Source organism: Notolabrus celidotus, chromosome 4 (assembly GCF_009762535.1).
Source record: "Notolabrus celidotus isolate fNotCel1 chromosome 4, fNotCel1.pri, whole genome shotgun sequence".
NCBI lineage: Eukaryota > Metazoa > Chordata > Actinopteri > Labriformes > Labridae > Notolabrus > Notolabrus celidotus.
In genome coordinates, this window is record NC_048275.1 from 34,787,596 (window position 1) to 34,802,333 (window position 14,738).

A 14,738-nucleotide genomic window follows, 5' to 3' on the forward strand; every position below is an offset into this window, starting at 1 on the left:
TTGTGTCTGTAGTTTTTGGAGTTGTGATGTGTTCACTGTCTCACTTTCATGGTTTTGTAATGTGTTCTTTGTCATAGTCACTTTGGACTGTTGCTCGGAGGTAAAGCAATGCAGAGGTAGGCGGTTTGATCCCCAGTTCCTGTGCCTTTTTTCAGATTTTCATTGGGAAAGAATCTGAAGCAGAAATTCAGACATTCAGAGTCAATGCGGTTGACGTGTGAATAAGAGTGATAAGTTTAGCTCTCTGCAGTCAGTGTGAAAACGTGTTCAGAGTCTCAATGTTCATGTGTGTTATGATTCAGCCTCAGTATTTTGCATGTTCTGAGTCAGTCTGAACTCTCAGTGAGCTTTGAAGAGAAAGTTTGAGGCTCAGAGTATTTTTATTTTTGATGAGTAAAAGGTCTGTGTCTTTGTTTTTTATTCAGATATCTTATTTTTCTATATATATTTTTTTGTGTCGTGATGCATTCAGGGTCTCCAGTTCTCCTTGAGCATTGATGTGTTCACATGTTCACTATCTCTGCTTTCCCTCAGACATATGAAGGGTCTCAGTACCTTTGTCCTGTGATGTGTTTATGGTCTCTTTGTCTTTTTGTTGCATGTTCAGGTGCTCAGTTTTTCTGTGTTGTGATGTGTTCAGGGTCACACCGATGAGCTGTGGGGTTTGGCGTCGCACCCCTCAAGAGAGATGTTTCTCACGTGCGCCCAGGATCGGATGGTGTGCGTCTGGAACTCTGTGGATCACAGTCTTCTCTGGAACCGCACACTGGAGGTGAGGAAGAGGAGTCTGTTCCGGCGAGCTGATTGGGTGTTGGATTATTTACGGATGATTGACGATTCTGTCCCCTCCTTTAGGAACACGGACACTGTGCAGACTTCCATCCCAGTGGAGCTGTGGTCGCAATAGGAACACACTCAGGAAAGTCAGTACAGATCATTGATTGATCCCACTACACGCACACACACGCAAGCACAAACACACACACACACACACACACACACACACACACACACACACACACACACACACACACACACACACACACACACACACACACACATACACACACACACCCACACACTGTATACCTGCTGATCTGCTCACATCGACATGGTCTGAGACACGAGTTAAACCTGTAAGCCACACCCAGTTTGCCGTTAAATTATGTCCTGCCTACCTATTATTAATGGCCCACTAATTTAAAGCATGTACATCAGTGGTACTAGAAGTCCCAGAAATGCACTGCAGGAAAAGTTTTACATAACAAAACAAGTGCAGTCCTGTTTTTACCATCTAAGAAACATTTCAGAAATCTGATCTGTTTCATCGTTTAAAAGACAGAAACCATTTGACATTCCTTCATCTCCTCAGGCCTTGATTATTGCAACAGCTTCCCCACCTGCCTCAACACAAACCTTTGAATCTGCCTCTCATTTACAGAACACACAACTCAGCTGCAGAACTACAAAAAAAAGACCACATTAAGGCAGTTTCAGCCTCCTTGCACTCGCTCCAAATGTGTCAGAATGAATGTTAAGATCTTACTGACTTGTGAGGCCGTTCACAGCCTCTCTCAGTGCCAGTACACAGCCTCAGATCCTCAGGGAGAGGTTACCCTGAATTACCCCTGAATATCAGAGGTGACAGAGCATTGAGCCGTGGTATGAGCTGCCTAAAGAAAAGAGGTCAGCAGACTCAGGGAGGACTCACTGTGGAAGAGCCTGTTCTGATTATTGAACAGGCGAATGTGAATTCATGTCTTTTATTGACTTGAACTTCTTTACGGGCTTTGTTTTACTGTCCTCATTCTTGTAAAACACTTCGTAACGCGAGTTTCGAAAAGTGTTATTTAATTAAAGGTAATTATTTTAAAAGCTTGCATGCAAATTGAGACCTGCACGGATCAGCTCCCCCTCACTGCTGCTGGCGTTTCGTGACGAACATGACGAAGCATGCTGCGGCACTGAACCCAGTGCAGAGACGGGCCGCCCTGCTCCTGTGGGAAACTCGGTTACAGCCAGGAATGTTGGTTCACGTTTTGTGTTGCCAAACAATGACTAACCAGGTCCCCTCGGCTGTGGAGCCAAACCAAGCGCATTTGGCACTGAGATCACACGATGATGAGCCGACCTTGAAGATCGTAAATTAAAACCTGAACTGCTTGGTAATCTGTTTGCCGTTGTTGACACGTTAATATAAAGAAAAAGAGCTTGTAGGACTCAACGGTAGTGGCTGTGGGTGCTGCACAGTTCCCACACTGCATACCTGAAACGATGCCCCTGCTGCCTTACAAAGTGCCTGAATGCTCTGCAGGTGTGACAGTGTGACCTCTGTGATAAGAATGAATGAAACCCACACTCCCTCCTGTCACTGACGCACAAAGGGAAAACTGCAGATAGAGAGGGAGGAGACATAGAAATATCATAATGCGGATGCATCTTCTTTTTTTTTAATAGCTCTTTTGTTTTTCTTTTTTCAAAGCCTTGGTTTAATCCAAGCGGCAACCTCCAGTCTCAAAATATGAGTCCAATGCGGAAGTGTTATAAACTGCAATTTCTCGAGAATCCACTTGAGGCTGGCTGCAGAAACACAGGAAACCACATACACACCAATTCAAAGAAGACTATCTTTACAGCAGAAATAAACAAATTACAGCCTGGTTAAAAAAAACGGCTTGGCTACAGTATCTAATCTCTCTATCTGCACACACTGTACAGGGGGGAATTGTTTTCTAATGCGACAGTTAAGAAGATATTAAGATTACTAGTTTTTGCCCAAATGAGGACATGACTGACTTGACTCCTGGACGTGAACACATAGCTGTTAGCTAGGAGGCTCAAACTCCACCTCTTTATGTCACACTTTGACTGGTTGAGTTCAGCATTTACAATATGGCTGCCACCGCCAATTGGCTTCAAAACAGCGCCCAGGAACAGATGGGTGAAGTCACAGATACTACGTCCAGTCTATGGTTTAATCCCATGAATAACTAGAAACATGCTCAATTAAATATGTCGACCCTGCTCTTCCCTCAAGTTAGACCCAGTTTTTAATTTTATCTCTCTCAGTGTTTGAGTTTCACGCCCTGATTTTAAAACGTAAATCCACTGGCAGGCTTTATGTCCATGTGTTGAATCCAAAGACTGTATAAATAATGGACTTGGTATCCGTGACGTCACCCATCTGTTCCTGAGTGCTGTTTTGAAGCCAATCGTCGGAGGGAGCCATATTGGAAATGCTCAACTCAACCAAACTAAGTGTGAGGTAAAGAGGCGGAGTTTGAGCCTGTTCCAAGGCTGTCAGTCAAGTCAGTCATGTCCTTATTTGGGCAAAACTCTTAATCTTAATATCTTCTGAACCGTCACGTTAGAAAAAAATTCACCCCCCGTACAGTGATCGTCTGCTTTGAATTGGTGTGTATGTGGTTTCCTGTGTTTCTGCAGCCAGCCTCAAGTGGATGCTTGATGAACTGCAGTTTATAACACTTCCACATGGGCCTCATATTTTGAGACTGGAGGTTGCTGCTTGGTTGAATCCTATTGATTTAAAAAAAAAATGGCCCCTTCCTGTTTAAACCAATCCAGACCCCTACCTTAAAATGAGTTTGTCCCCCTTGGTCTCTTAAAGGTCTAACAGTTTTACCAGTTTACCTGTCTCATTTAAAGATGTGTATCTGTTTTCCTGAGTGTCTAACTGTCCTGCCTGTCAGGATGATCTGTCTGTCTTATGATGGTCTCTCTGGTCTGTCTCAGGTGGTACGTTCTGGATGCTGAGACCACGGACCTGGTTGCGATTCACACCGATGGGAACGAGCAGCTGTCAGTGATGCGCTTCTCTCTAGGTGAGTGGAGTCACTTATCCCTCAGCTTACAAGACAAACTGATGGATCTGGATCTGAAGGCCTGTTCTGCAAAGCTGGAGCTATAATTATTTTCATTCAACCAGGAGAACGTCCTCAAAGGTCGAGTCGTGTGTGCCAAATTTCAGTGTTTCACCATAAAACAGGAAGTGGTTTTAACTCTCAAAGTTCAGCCTGCCTCAAATGACAGCTCAGTCCGTTACACTTCCACACGCAAACATTCATCCATAGTGAGAGCACTTCCTGATGTTAGCAGAAACTGACAAGTTCTAACCTCGGATGTTTGACTCATAGATTATTGAAGATGCTTCATCAGCCTTTCATAATGACAGTCAAAGGCGTGATTTGCACCATGCTTTTACTATGAATGTCAAACAAGTCTCTTAGTGCCACAAACCTAAACTCAACAACGTATCCATTCCATCACAAACTAGGGGTTCTAAGTCTTCGGTGAACCAGGTGGCTGCACACCACATCTCAATGTTTCTCTGCATGACAGGAAGTGCTCTGTTACTCCACTTTACACGCTCAGGTCGACTTCAATCAGCCCACGTTTGGTAGGCTTTCCAGTCAGAGAGCACCTACAGGATGTGTCAGTACTCACCTGTAATCTTAGTGACAATGACTGAATGATTACCGCTTCATATGTTGATGTATTACTTTCGTTTGGTCGAGGGGATGCACCTCTAATGTGCTCAGAAAGGCCATGAAGCCTTGATGATGCTTCATAGAGAAGTTGGTAATGAACATCGTTGTCCGTTTTTTTTTTTGTGTCACCACGAAACAGGAAGTGGTCGCAACTCAGACTTACAACCCACACACTTTTCCCGTTGACTGAAGTCCTGTTCTGAACATTCTTGCATGCCAACAAAGAGTCACTGTCATAAATGCACCTGCTGGTGAGAGGAAGTCCTAGTGTGACTCATTGTTCAGTTTAAACTGACCTTGAATGATCTCGGCGTGCAGCAGCAGCTTCATGAACTCTGACGGCATGTTTTCTGCGTGTTCTGTTTAGCTCACACGAGACATGCCGTGTTTACACATCAACACCCCAGCCCTGCAGCTGAATGCAAATCTGAATTATTATTTTAGCTCTAAAACTTAAATAGCATTTATTAACTTCATGAAATCAACTCATTTACTTTCATATCAGCTCGATCTGACCTCCTCCTCGACTCAGTGTCCCAGTATGTCATCTTGAATTGCTTTACGGCGTTGAGGCACTATGTGTAAACAAACAGCAGGAGCATCACACACACACACACACACACACACACACACACACACACACACACACACACACACACACACACACACACACACACACACACACACACACGCTGCTCCCCGCTGGTTTAGATGTTCTTAAATCAATCAATCCATCTTTATTTATATAGCACCAAATCCCAACAAACGTTATCCTCAGACTCTTTCCAAGCAGAGCAGGTCTAGACCGTACTCTATGTTCTATTATTAACAAAGACCCAACATCAAGACAGGGGGTGCATCTCAAAGCATGACGTTCACTCGGGTCGTTTACTCATATCATTCACTCGCGTCTTAGTCCCACCCACCAGAGATGCAAGGAAATGAAACGAGAGGAGAGAGGAAACGAGGAGATTTGTATTTAGAGAAATGAGACGTCCTTTTCTCCAGAGCGTCACATGAAGCGACGTCGGTTTGTGATGACGGATTTAACAGCTGTTTGTGTCTGCACACATGTTCACTGTAATAACTGCTAAAAATAAACAGTAACAGAGCTCTGTCTCTGTGTTTAGCTGTTTAACAAACACCTGCAGAAGAAGAGAACCGGCTCTGTTTATTCTGTCCTGAAGCTTTAAAGATCGATTTACCTTTAAAATGCCTCTTTACTGATCCTCCTATCAGTCTCCTCCGTCCTCTCTCCTCTCTCCTCCAGCAGGGTTGAAAGCTTTGGGACGCCACTTAAAATGGCGACTAATTACTTCCGGTTCGGCAGAAGAGAGAGAAGACTGAAGTTAAGAGCTTTGAGAAGCACCCAGGATGAGATCCAGTCCCGTCTGATCTCATCTTAATCCACCATGAGTAGAGCACTTTGCAGCATTTAGCAAGTTACAGTGGCAAGGACAAACTTCTTTTAACAGGCAGAAACCTCCAGCAGGACCAGACTCATGTTAGACACACATCTTCTGAGACCGTGTTGGAGAGAGGGATAGAGGGAGATGAAGAGAGAGAGAGATGATAGTGGCAGTCATCCTGTCTCGCCCTTGTTACTCTTCCGTTTCTACCTCTGATGCAAGCTCAGCAGTGTGACGCTCATGTGACATTTATAATGAAGGCAAGATATTACAGGGGGGTAACAGTCCCACCTTGAAACGTTCAGCGTAGAAGGAACTAAATAAGGCAGATTCTCTGTTTCCTTTGATGTGATACTGGAGAAGTTACCTATATGCTCACTAACGCTCCTCTGTGTGTCTGCAGATGGCTCCCTGTTGGCTGTTGGATCTCATGATAACTTCATCTACCTGTACACCGTCTCAGACCGAGGACGAAAGTACAGCCGATACGGGAAGTGCACAGTAAGTCTGTTTGTTCCTTTTTCTGAGCGTGTCCTTTGATATCATGTCGTGTTTTCAGATTTCACGTGAGAGGTTCATCATGTGGTAAACTGTCTCTGCACTCAGAGAGCCATGCTTACTGATGCTTCCTTGTAATTGATCTCAATTAGCATCCAGCTGTTCCTCCACTGTGTCTGAAATCATCCACTTTATATACTTCTCTGTAATCACTGTGGGGAAGTCGATGTAAGGGATTATACAGTAAGCTTGTATACACAGTGAAAAGTAGGTCATTTTCTCTGATGGAGACAGACAGCCCGGCATCATTATGAGCAAGACATTACAGTTAACATGTAGGAGACTCAGCTCGTGCTTTTTTAGGTCGTGCTATAGTGCAGATGGATTCACTGACTTAACACTTGAAAGGAGACAAGTGTGAGTAGCAAAACTGTTTTAAAAGCCATGGTAGAGATCGACCGGTGTTTTAGTATAAACAGTGACCCTGTTAGTTGGTGAGTTTCAGCCGGATGCATCCCTCACAGACATCTTTTAGATGATCATTAAATATCTGATGAGGATATTTTGACATGTCAATAAAAACTAAACTAGGATGTATTCCCGAGGACTCCCTCTGTGTTTCAACAGCTGTTGTAAACTCCACGAACACTGACACGTTCAGCTGAAGGTCTCCAGTTCAAGGTTAAGTTCATGTGGTGGAAGAACATCTTAAGACTTGATTTTTGTTCGGCCTGTTATAGAATACTTACAATATAACAGTAAAATATTTCTCACTAAACCTTTGGAAAGCACCACAACATGGCAAATTCATAATATAGTTCATCTTTATTGACAAATTCTGCATCAATTCAGTCTGTTTCTGTGTTTATGTGGAGGGGCGGTATGTACAGTTTGTAGACGTAGGATCAGATGTTGGTTTCAGGAGCGTTCTGGTTTGTAAGAGGAGTATTGATGAGTATTGTCCACTTGAGTTTCTGGGTTCAGTGGCCATGAACAGAAAACAGTAAAAGTGGGTTAATTTAAAACACAATCATGCAATCCAGAGACCTCTCTGCAGTCTGGGAGCCACTGAAGTCCAGTTTAGCCACTGGGTCCACCTGCAGCACTGAAAAGTCAGCAATCATTACGGGGGACAAGTATTATCATTAAAACATAGCTGCTGGGTTCAAAGCTTGCTGTATAGTGAGAAGTGAATTACCCAGGACTCAGCTCAGCACTGAGTCATCCCCATGTCCCCATGTTAAAGTGGTAGGTGTATTGCACAGTGTATTGTACGGTTCTTGCACAGAGTACAGGGTATTGTTCAGAGGGAGGAGTTGTAGAGTCTGATGGCCACGGGCAGGAATGACTTCCTGTGGCAATCTGTGGTGCATTTAGATAAGTCCCCTTATTTGGGTCATGTTATTTCAAACATTGAATCGTATCCTGAAAGTGTTTGATGGAAGTTTGAATCTCAAACTGGCGTCCGTGAGTCCCAGTCCATGTTTACTGGAGGCTGCAGAGTGCAGATCTCTATGCTGCATCCTCCGTATGTGTTCATGTGATTTCATGAGTCATCTGAATTTCCCCCACAGGGACATTCCAGCTATATCACACACCTGGACTGGTCACCTGACAACAACTTCATAATGTCTAACTCTGGGGACTACGAGATCCTGTACTGTGAGTACTGGTCTCCCTCTGTGCTGGTGGAGCTGAGTCATTACAGAGTCTGAATGTTGTGAAGTGACTCTGCTGTGTTTTCAGGGGACGTCCCGAACGGTTGTAAACTGATCAGAAATCGCTCCGACTGTAAAGACATCGACTGGGCGACGTACACCTGCGTGCTGGGGTACCATGTGTTCGGTTAGTACACCTGACATCCCTCTCTGAACCTGCACACCTGTACAAACATACATGTGAACCCTCTGTGAACCTGCACAGCTCTACACATAAAAACCTGCACCCTCATTAACTTGTAAACCCACTCAGACAGACAGCATGTAAACCTGAACACCTCTAAACCTAACATCTGTAAACCAAATGCTTATACTGTAATGATGACACCTTCTATTACTTTCTGAAGCTACTTTGACTGTGAGCTTTCCAGCTTCTTTAATCACAGTTATTATCACCTCTACAAAAAGAACCTCTGCTTCAGTTACTATAAATACTTAAACTACTATTTCAACATTTCCTAACAACACTGAAACTACTGATAATAAAACTCCAACTGTACTACTGCTGATGCTAAAATTCATTGTTACTTCCACTACTACTACTGTCATTATTTAAAGTACTTTTGCTACAACTACTGCTGCAGCGGCTGCTACTCTATTACTTCTAGCATTGCTTCTTCTACAGCTGCTATCTCTAATACTGATGCTACTGCTTCAATAATCCATCCACCACTTTACCTGTCACTACTGCAACTACAACTTCTACTAATACTGTGACTACATACTGCTATCATAACAGCTGCTACTGTTACAGCCTCTACTTCTACAAATTCTTCCATTGTTATTACACATACTACAACTAAAGCTAGTGTGTGTACTGTAACTGCTACTACATATAATCATGACTATGCCACTATTTCACCTTTTTCTCCTGTTCCAAATACAAACACTCCAACATTAATGCAGGTTTTTAGCATCTAATGACATCTGAGACTAGAGTGTGTTTCTTGGATGTGTTATGACCTGAAATTGAGACAACTGTGTACTTTTGTGTGTGTATCTATTAATTTATATGTATCTGTGTGTGTGTGTGTGTGTGTGTGTGTGTCTGGGGTGTGTGTCTCTCTACATGTGCCTCCTTGCAACTTTCTGTGTGTACCTCCTGTGTGTGTTTCTGTTTCTGTGTATGTGTGTGTGTTTTGTGTGTGTGTGTCAGGTGTGTGGCCGGAGGGATCCGATGGCACCGACATCAACGCTCTGATCAGATCTCACAACAGGAAAGTAATCGCCCTTGCTGACGACTTCTGTAAAGTCCACCTGTTTGCCTACCCATGCTCTACCCCCAAGGTGAGAACACACTCTTACACACACTCACACACTTTCCATCAAAGCTGTAGGTAGATGCACAGATTTCAACGGACCCACCTCCAACCCTCACTGAATATAGTAAAATCTAAGTTTCTTTGGTCTTTGTAAGAAGAACAGGAAGGATGTTGTTAAACCTTAATGTCATGTTCACACCAGACAAATTAAAATCATTGGCTCGCTTTTCTTGAATATATTTGAACGCCAGAATGTTCATATACTCTCTTGATTTGCAAATATAACTTGAGAATACCAAACTCTCTCAAATAAGTGGTTGAAGTGAGTGAAACAAGCGGTGCATTGAATGCATCATTTACAGGTATTCGTTTCATTGGCGCACTTAGTGTCGCCCAACAAGACCCTGCACCCAATCACATGTTTACATTGACTCTACATGAGATTCATTCATGAGGATGATTTTATTCAGGTCTGGTGTGAACTCAACAGAGCATTGCCTAAAGATAATTAATGCAGCATCATTGATCTCTGTGTGCCTGCAGGCTCCCAGTCATAAATACAGCGCCCACAGCAGTCATGTGACAAACGTCAGCTTCCTGCACAAGGACAGTCACCTGATCTCCACTGGGGGGAAGGACACCAGCATCATGCAGTGGCGTTTGGTGGAGAAATCTTCCCTTTCTCTCAATGATGGTCTCCTCTCTAACTCCGCCCCCCATCGGGCAGATCCAGTTTTCACTCAGCCCCCTCCTGCCCCTGCCACACCACCACAGGAACCAGCCAGTCTCCCAACAGCAAATGGCACCCAAGAACCCTCCTGGGGCACCACGCCCCCCACAGAGCTACCCCCGCCCATTTCAGAGTTAACCCCGCCCCACTCCGAGTCGACCCCTCCCCCCTCAGACAGCACAGTGAGTCTGAAGGACAGCTTGGAGCCGAGCGACGACACGGCTACGCCCAGCGACGAAGGCCTGCCCCCCCTCACCCCCCCTTCATAGACGGAGGGTCAGAGCGCGGTGGATGTTGGTACAGCTATCTTTGTGAGGACCAGGCTTTTTATAACTTGTGAAAATGTTTTGACACACTGGGGTCATTTTGTGTGGTCCTCAGTAATAGTCTGTTGGAGTCTGCAGAGTCAGGTTTCGTGTCAGCTCGGCATGAAGCTGTAACGGTTAATTTAGAGTCAAAACAAAAGAATGCATAAATCAAATGTGAACACAGACATGAAACAAGTATTGATATTATTCAGTGTGAGGAGGAGATTATTATCTTTGATGTTCCATAAATTCACTTAGAGAGTCATCACGTCTCTGAGTGCGCTTCAGTATCAAAGTAATCTAGTTAATGGAGACTAAATGTGAACACACGAAATAAGAACTCTCTGTGGTCATAGTTGAATGTTGTTAAGGGGTTAGGGTGTGGATTAGTCAAAGAGGGTCCTCACAAGTATAGGAGTACAACCTTTAATGAGTGTCAGGACTCAAGCCTTTGGCTGCAGAGCTGCATGTGTTTTCTTCCGTCAGATGTTAGAACAACAAACATGGCGCCATAGTTTCAAACAGCTGGAGAGGAAGATGGAGACCAGAGGAGAGCAGTTACCTGACCCACACATTCACACACCTGTCACTTCAGGAGTTTCCTACACCTGTCTCTCCAGGAGTGTCACTCCAAGAGTTCACACACCTGTCACTCCAGGAGTGTCACTCCAAGAGTTCACACACCTGTCACTCCAGGAGTGTCACTCCAAGAGTTCACACACCTGTCACTCCAGGAGTGTCACTCCAAGAGTTCACACACCTGTCACTCCAGGAGTGTCACTCCATGAGTTCACACACCTGTCACTCCAGGAGTCCTTACACCTGTTACTCGAGGAGTGTCACTCCAAGAGTCCACACACCTGTCACTCCAGCAGTTCACACACCTGTCACTCCAGGAGTTCACACACCTGTCACTCCAGGAGTTCACACACCTGTCACTCCAGGAGTTCCCACACCTGTCACTCCAGGAGTTCCCACACCTGTCACTTCAGGAGTTCACACACCTGTCACTTCAGGAGTTCACACACCTGTCACTCCAGGAGTTCCCACACCTGTCACTCAAGGAGTTCCCACACCTGTCACTCCAGGAGTTCCCTCACCTGTCACTCCAGGAGTTCCCACACCTGTCACTCCAGGAGTTCCCACACCTGTCACTCCAGGAGTTCACACACCTGTCACTCCAGGAGTTCACTCTAAATCTCTAAATGATGGAAATGTTGAGTTTAAAAAACCCCAAAAGAACGTTTGTGTAATCAGTCCCCACATCAGAGAACAGGTGAGCTCACCTGAACATGTCTGAGGTGACACTTTCAAATTGTCTCAGGCGACTTTTTCTCCTCCAATAAGAACAAAGCAGGAAAAGAGGGTGACTATAGAAGTCTTAAGTGTGTTTTAGACATTTGTATTTTAATTTTGGTAACATTTTGTGGGAGGTAAAAGCTTCCTCTGTGCATGTTTTATAATCTGAATGATTAATGATCCCAAAAGATTATTGATGAAAGGAATCAGAATAAATTGGCTGCCGAATACGATGTGTCAAATCCTCACGCAGTGACATGAGGACATTTCATTCACGCCACTAAATGTAGTCGTTGTTTTGTTAATCTCCCGACTTTCATCGTGAAGGCCTTCAGGAAAAGGAGGCTTTAATGTGAAACATGCAGTAAATATGAAGTTTTTAGTTTACAGCAGAGAGGCTTCAAGCTTAAAGAAAACACATGTAAGCTAACAGAAGCCTGTGGAGGAGTCAAACTCATGTCCCACGGTGGATTTCTGATCTGAACCACAGCGCTTCAATTTCTTTCATCTCAGGTGAGGCTCAGTCCAGAGAGGTCAGTTTCAAGAGACCCTCACCTGAGTTAGGTGTAGATCAGAGCAGGCGTGGTAAGCTCTGATGTGGTCCTGAAAGAAACCTTTCACTGATGGAAACAGGATTACATTTGAATTTAAACAGAACATAAGTGGGAAGTAGACGGGATGTAGGAGAAGCACAAAGTTGACCTCCAGCGTGAAAACTGTGACTCGAGTGTTTTTCAAAAATCAGAATCTGGAGTTAAAAGAATTGGATCGGAGTGAGACCTCTCTGTTGCAGCTCTGTTTGTATATACTGCAGAAATCTGTGTGTATATTTCTGTTCACAACTAGGGGGCAGCAGCTCCTCAGCTACACTGTAAAAATAAAAAGCCACCTTTCATATTCAACACTTGCATCTCTCAGCCAATAAGGTTGCAGGATATTCACGATATCCTCTCCTCTGATTGACTGGTTTTCAGTGACTCACTGGATGACTGCTGACGATGTTTTCTGGACCATTTCTGTTAAAAATGTTTTCTGAATGTCATGATGTTATGATGATGTCACTCTGGGGGCAGGGCCTATCAGGGGCGAGGGGTGGGGGGGCATTCATGTTTTTGCCTTTTTAATACTGTTAATCTTTAACGTTAGTGTTTTCTATGCTCGTCTCTCTGAAGGGCTTGTACAGAGTTCAGGGACACACCTGGATGTTCAGGGAGGGGTGGGGGGGGGGTCGGGTTTTTAGGAGTTTCTGGATTAAAGTGTCTCAGTGTTCAGATGATATGATACTGATAAATGATGATGACAATGTTCATGTGACTGTTTTGAGCCAATCATGTCTTCTTTCATGCATTCCTGTCAGATGACAGACTGTACTGAAGATTTCAACAAAAAAATGCAAAAATAAAAGTTTTCAAAACTGATGGATGTTTGGACTGACTTTTTATCTGCTGCTGTCAGCTTGTTGAAGGATGTGAAAGTCCAGGGACTGCTACTTGGATCATATCCAGACAGTTTTTTTATTATCTGGCTGTATTAATCCTTACGCAACCACACTTATTGACTACAATGCACTCAATTGCATTTTGTAGTCTTGAAATAAACAAGGCCACCTGAAGGATTCTTGGACAGTATGTGTGATAGTTTGAGCCAAATTCATTCAGCTGCAGACCATGCAGTGTCACAATTAATATACAAAAAGTGAACAGCAAAATCAATCAGTCTTTATTTGTATAGCGCCATATCGCAGGTCTAGACCGTACTCTATGTTCTATTATTAACAAAGACCCAACATCAAGACAGGATAAGATCCAGTCCCATTTTACAGACAGGACTCAGTCTGATCTCATCTTAATCCACCATGAGCAGAGCACTTTGCAGCATTTAGCAAGTTACAGTGGCAAGGACAAACTTCCTTTAACAGGCAGAAACCTCCAGCAGGACCAGACTCATGTTAGATACACATCTGCTGAGACCGAGTTGGAGAGAGGGATAGAGGGAGATGAAGAGAGAGAGAGAGATGATGATAGTGGTGAGACGGATAGTAAACATGATTAGAATCAGAAAGTGCTTAACTTTGATCTCTTGAGCACAATGCTTTATATTGCATGAATTGCATTTATATTGGAACCCCTCATCCAGGTCTACTGCCCTTCTCACCTGCTACGCTCAGCCTCTGAAAAGCGCCTAGTGCTTCCAGCACACAAGATCTCAAAATCACTAGCTCGACTCTTCTCTTCTGTTGCCCCTAAATGGTGGAATGACTTGGCCAACTCCATTCGATTTGCAGAGTCCCTCTCTACTTTCAAAAGACAGCTAAAGACTCAGCTCTTTAGGAAGCACTATGCACTTAGCTAGACTGTTCTCCACTGTTGTCCCCAGTGGCAGATCATGTCTTCCAGCTACAGTTGACTCACACTGTCCTGCTCTACTCTGGGAATCTGTGTTCAGCTCTTGAATGACCCAGCACTTGGTACTTTGGTCATTATTGTGGTGATGTTAATTGTTGATGATGATAATGGAAGGTCTCATTGTAGATGTTCCTTATTTTGAAAAAAAAAATAATAATAATAAAAATAATAATAATAATAAAAATAATAATAATGATAATAATTAGAAGAATAAAAAGAAAAACAAAAAGAAAAAAAAAATTCCTTACTTACTTTTGTGCATTGCCTTTACACTGCTTGGCAGTACCTGCACCCAAATTGACTTGAAGCACTTTGTTACTCTTACTGATCTTGTTTCCTCTTGTCTAGATCTTTGCTTGTGTTGTTCTTGTTCTCGTATGTACGCCGCTTTGGATAAAATCGTCTGCTAAATGACATTGTAACATTGTAACATTGTAACATTGTATTGTGTGATTTATTTATATATTTCCTTGTGTTTTACCCTGAGCGGCCTCTCATACATATTAGCAGCAAGCACGCCCTGGTCTACACCCTGAAATAAATGCACTGTAACAATGTTGTTTTATATCATGTCATCAGGGAAAGATGAAGTGTTCTGTTG

The 14,738-nt window shown here is 43.6% G+C and overlaps 1 protein-coding gene across 4 annotated transcripts in view; it reads left to right on the forward strand.

Annotated features, from left to right (window-relative positions):
- Positions 1 to 10,698, forward strand: part of LOC117811224 (echinoderm microtubule-associated protein-like 4) — a 31,922-nt gene extending 21,224 nt beyond the window's left edge. For all 4 annotated transcript variants that reach the window (XM_034681382.1, XM_034681380.1, XM_034681379.1 and 1 more), the window contains 8 exons: positions 641 to 772; positions 856 to 923; positions 3,754 to 3,842; positions 6,321 to 6,418; positions 7,990 to 8,077; positions 8,162 to 8,260; positions 9,290 to 9,420; positions 9,939 to 10,698. In XM_034681382.1, the coding sequence (XP_034537273.1) occupies positions 641 to 772; positions 856 to 923; positions 3,754 to 3,842; positions 6,321 to 6,418; positions 7,990 to 8,077; positions 8,162 to 8,260; positions 9,290 to 9,420; positions 9,939 to 10,394 (1,161 nt within the window). In that variant the 3' untranslated portion in view covers positions 10,395 to 10,698. The remainder of the gene's footprint in view (positions 1 to 640; positions 773 to 855; positions 924 to 3,753; positions 3,843 to 6,320; positions 6,419 to 7,989; positions 8,078 to 8,161; positions 8,261 to 9,289; positions 9,421 to 9,938) is intronic.
- The last annotated feature ends 4,040 nt before the right edge of the window (positions 10,699 to 14,738 follow it).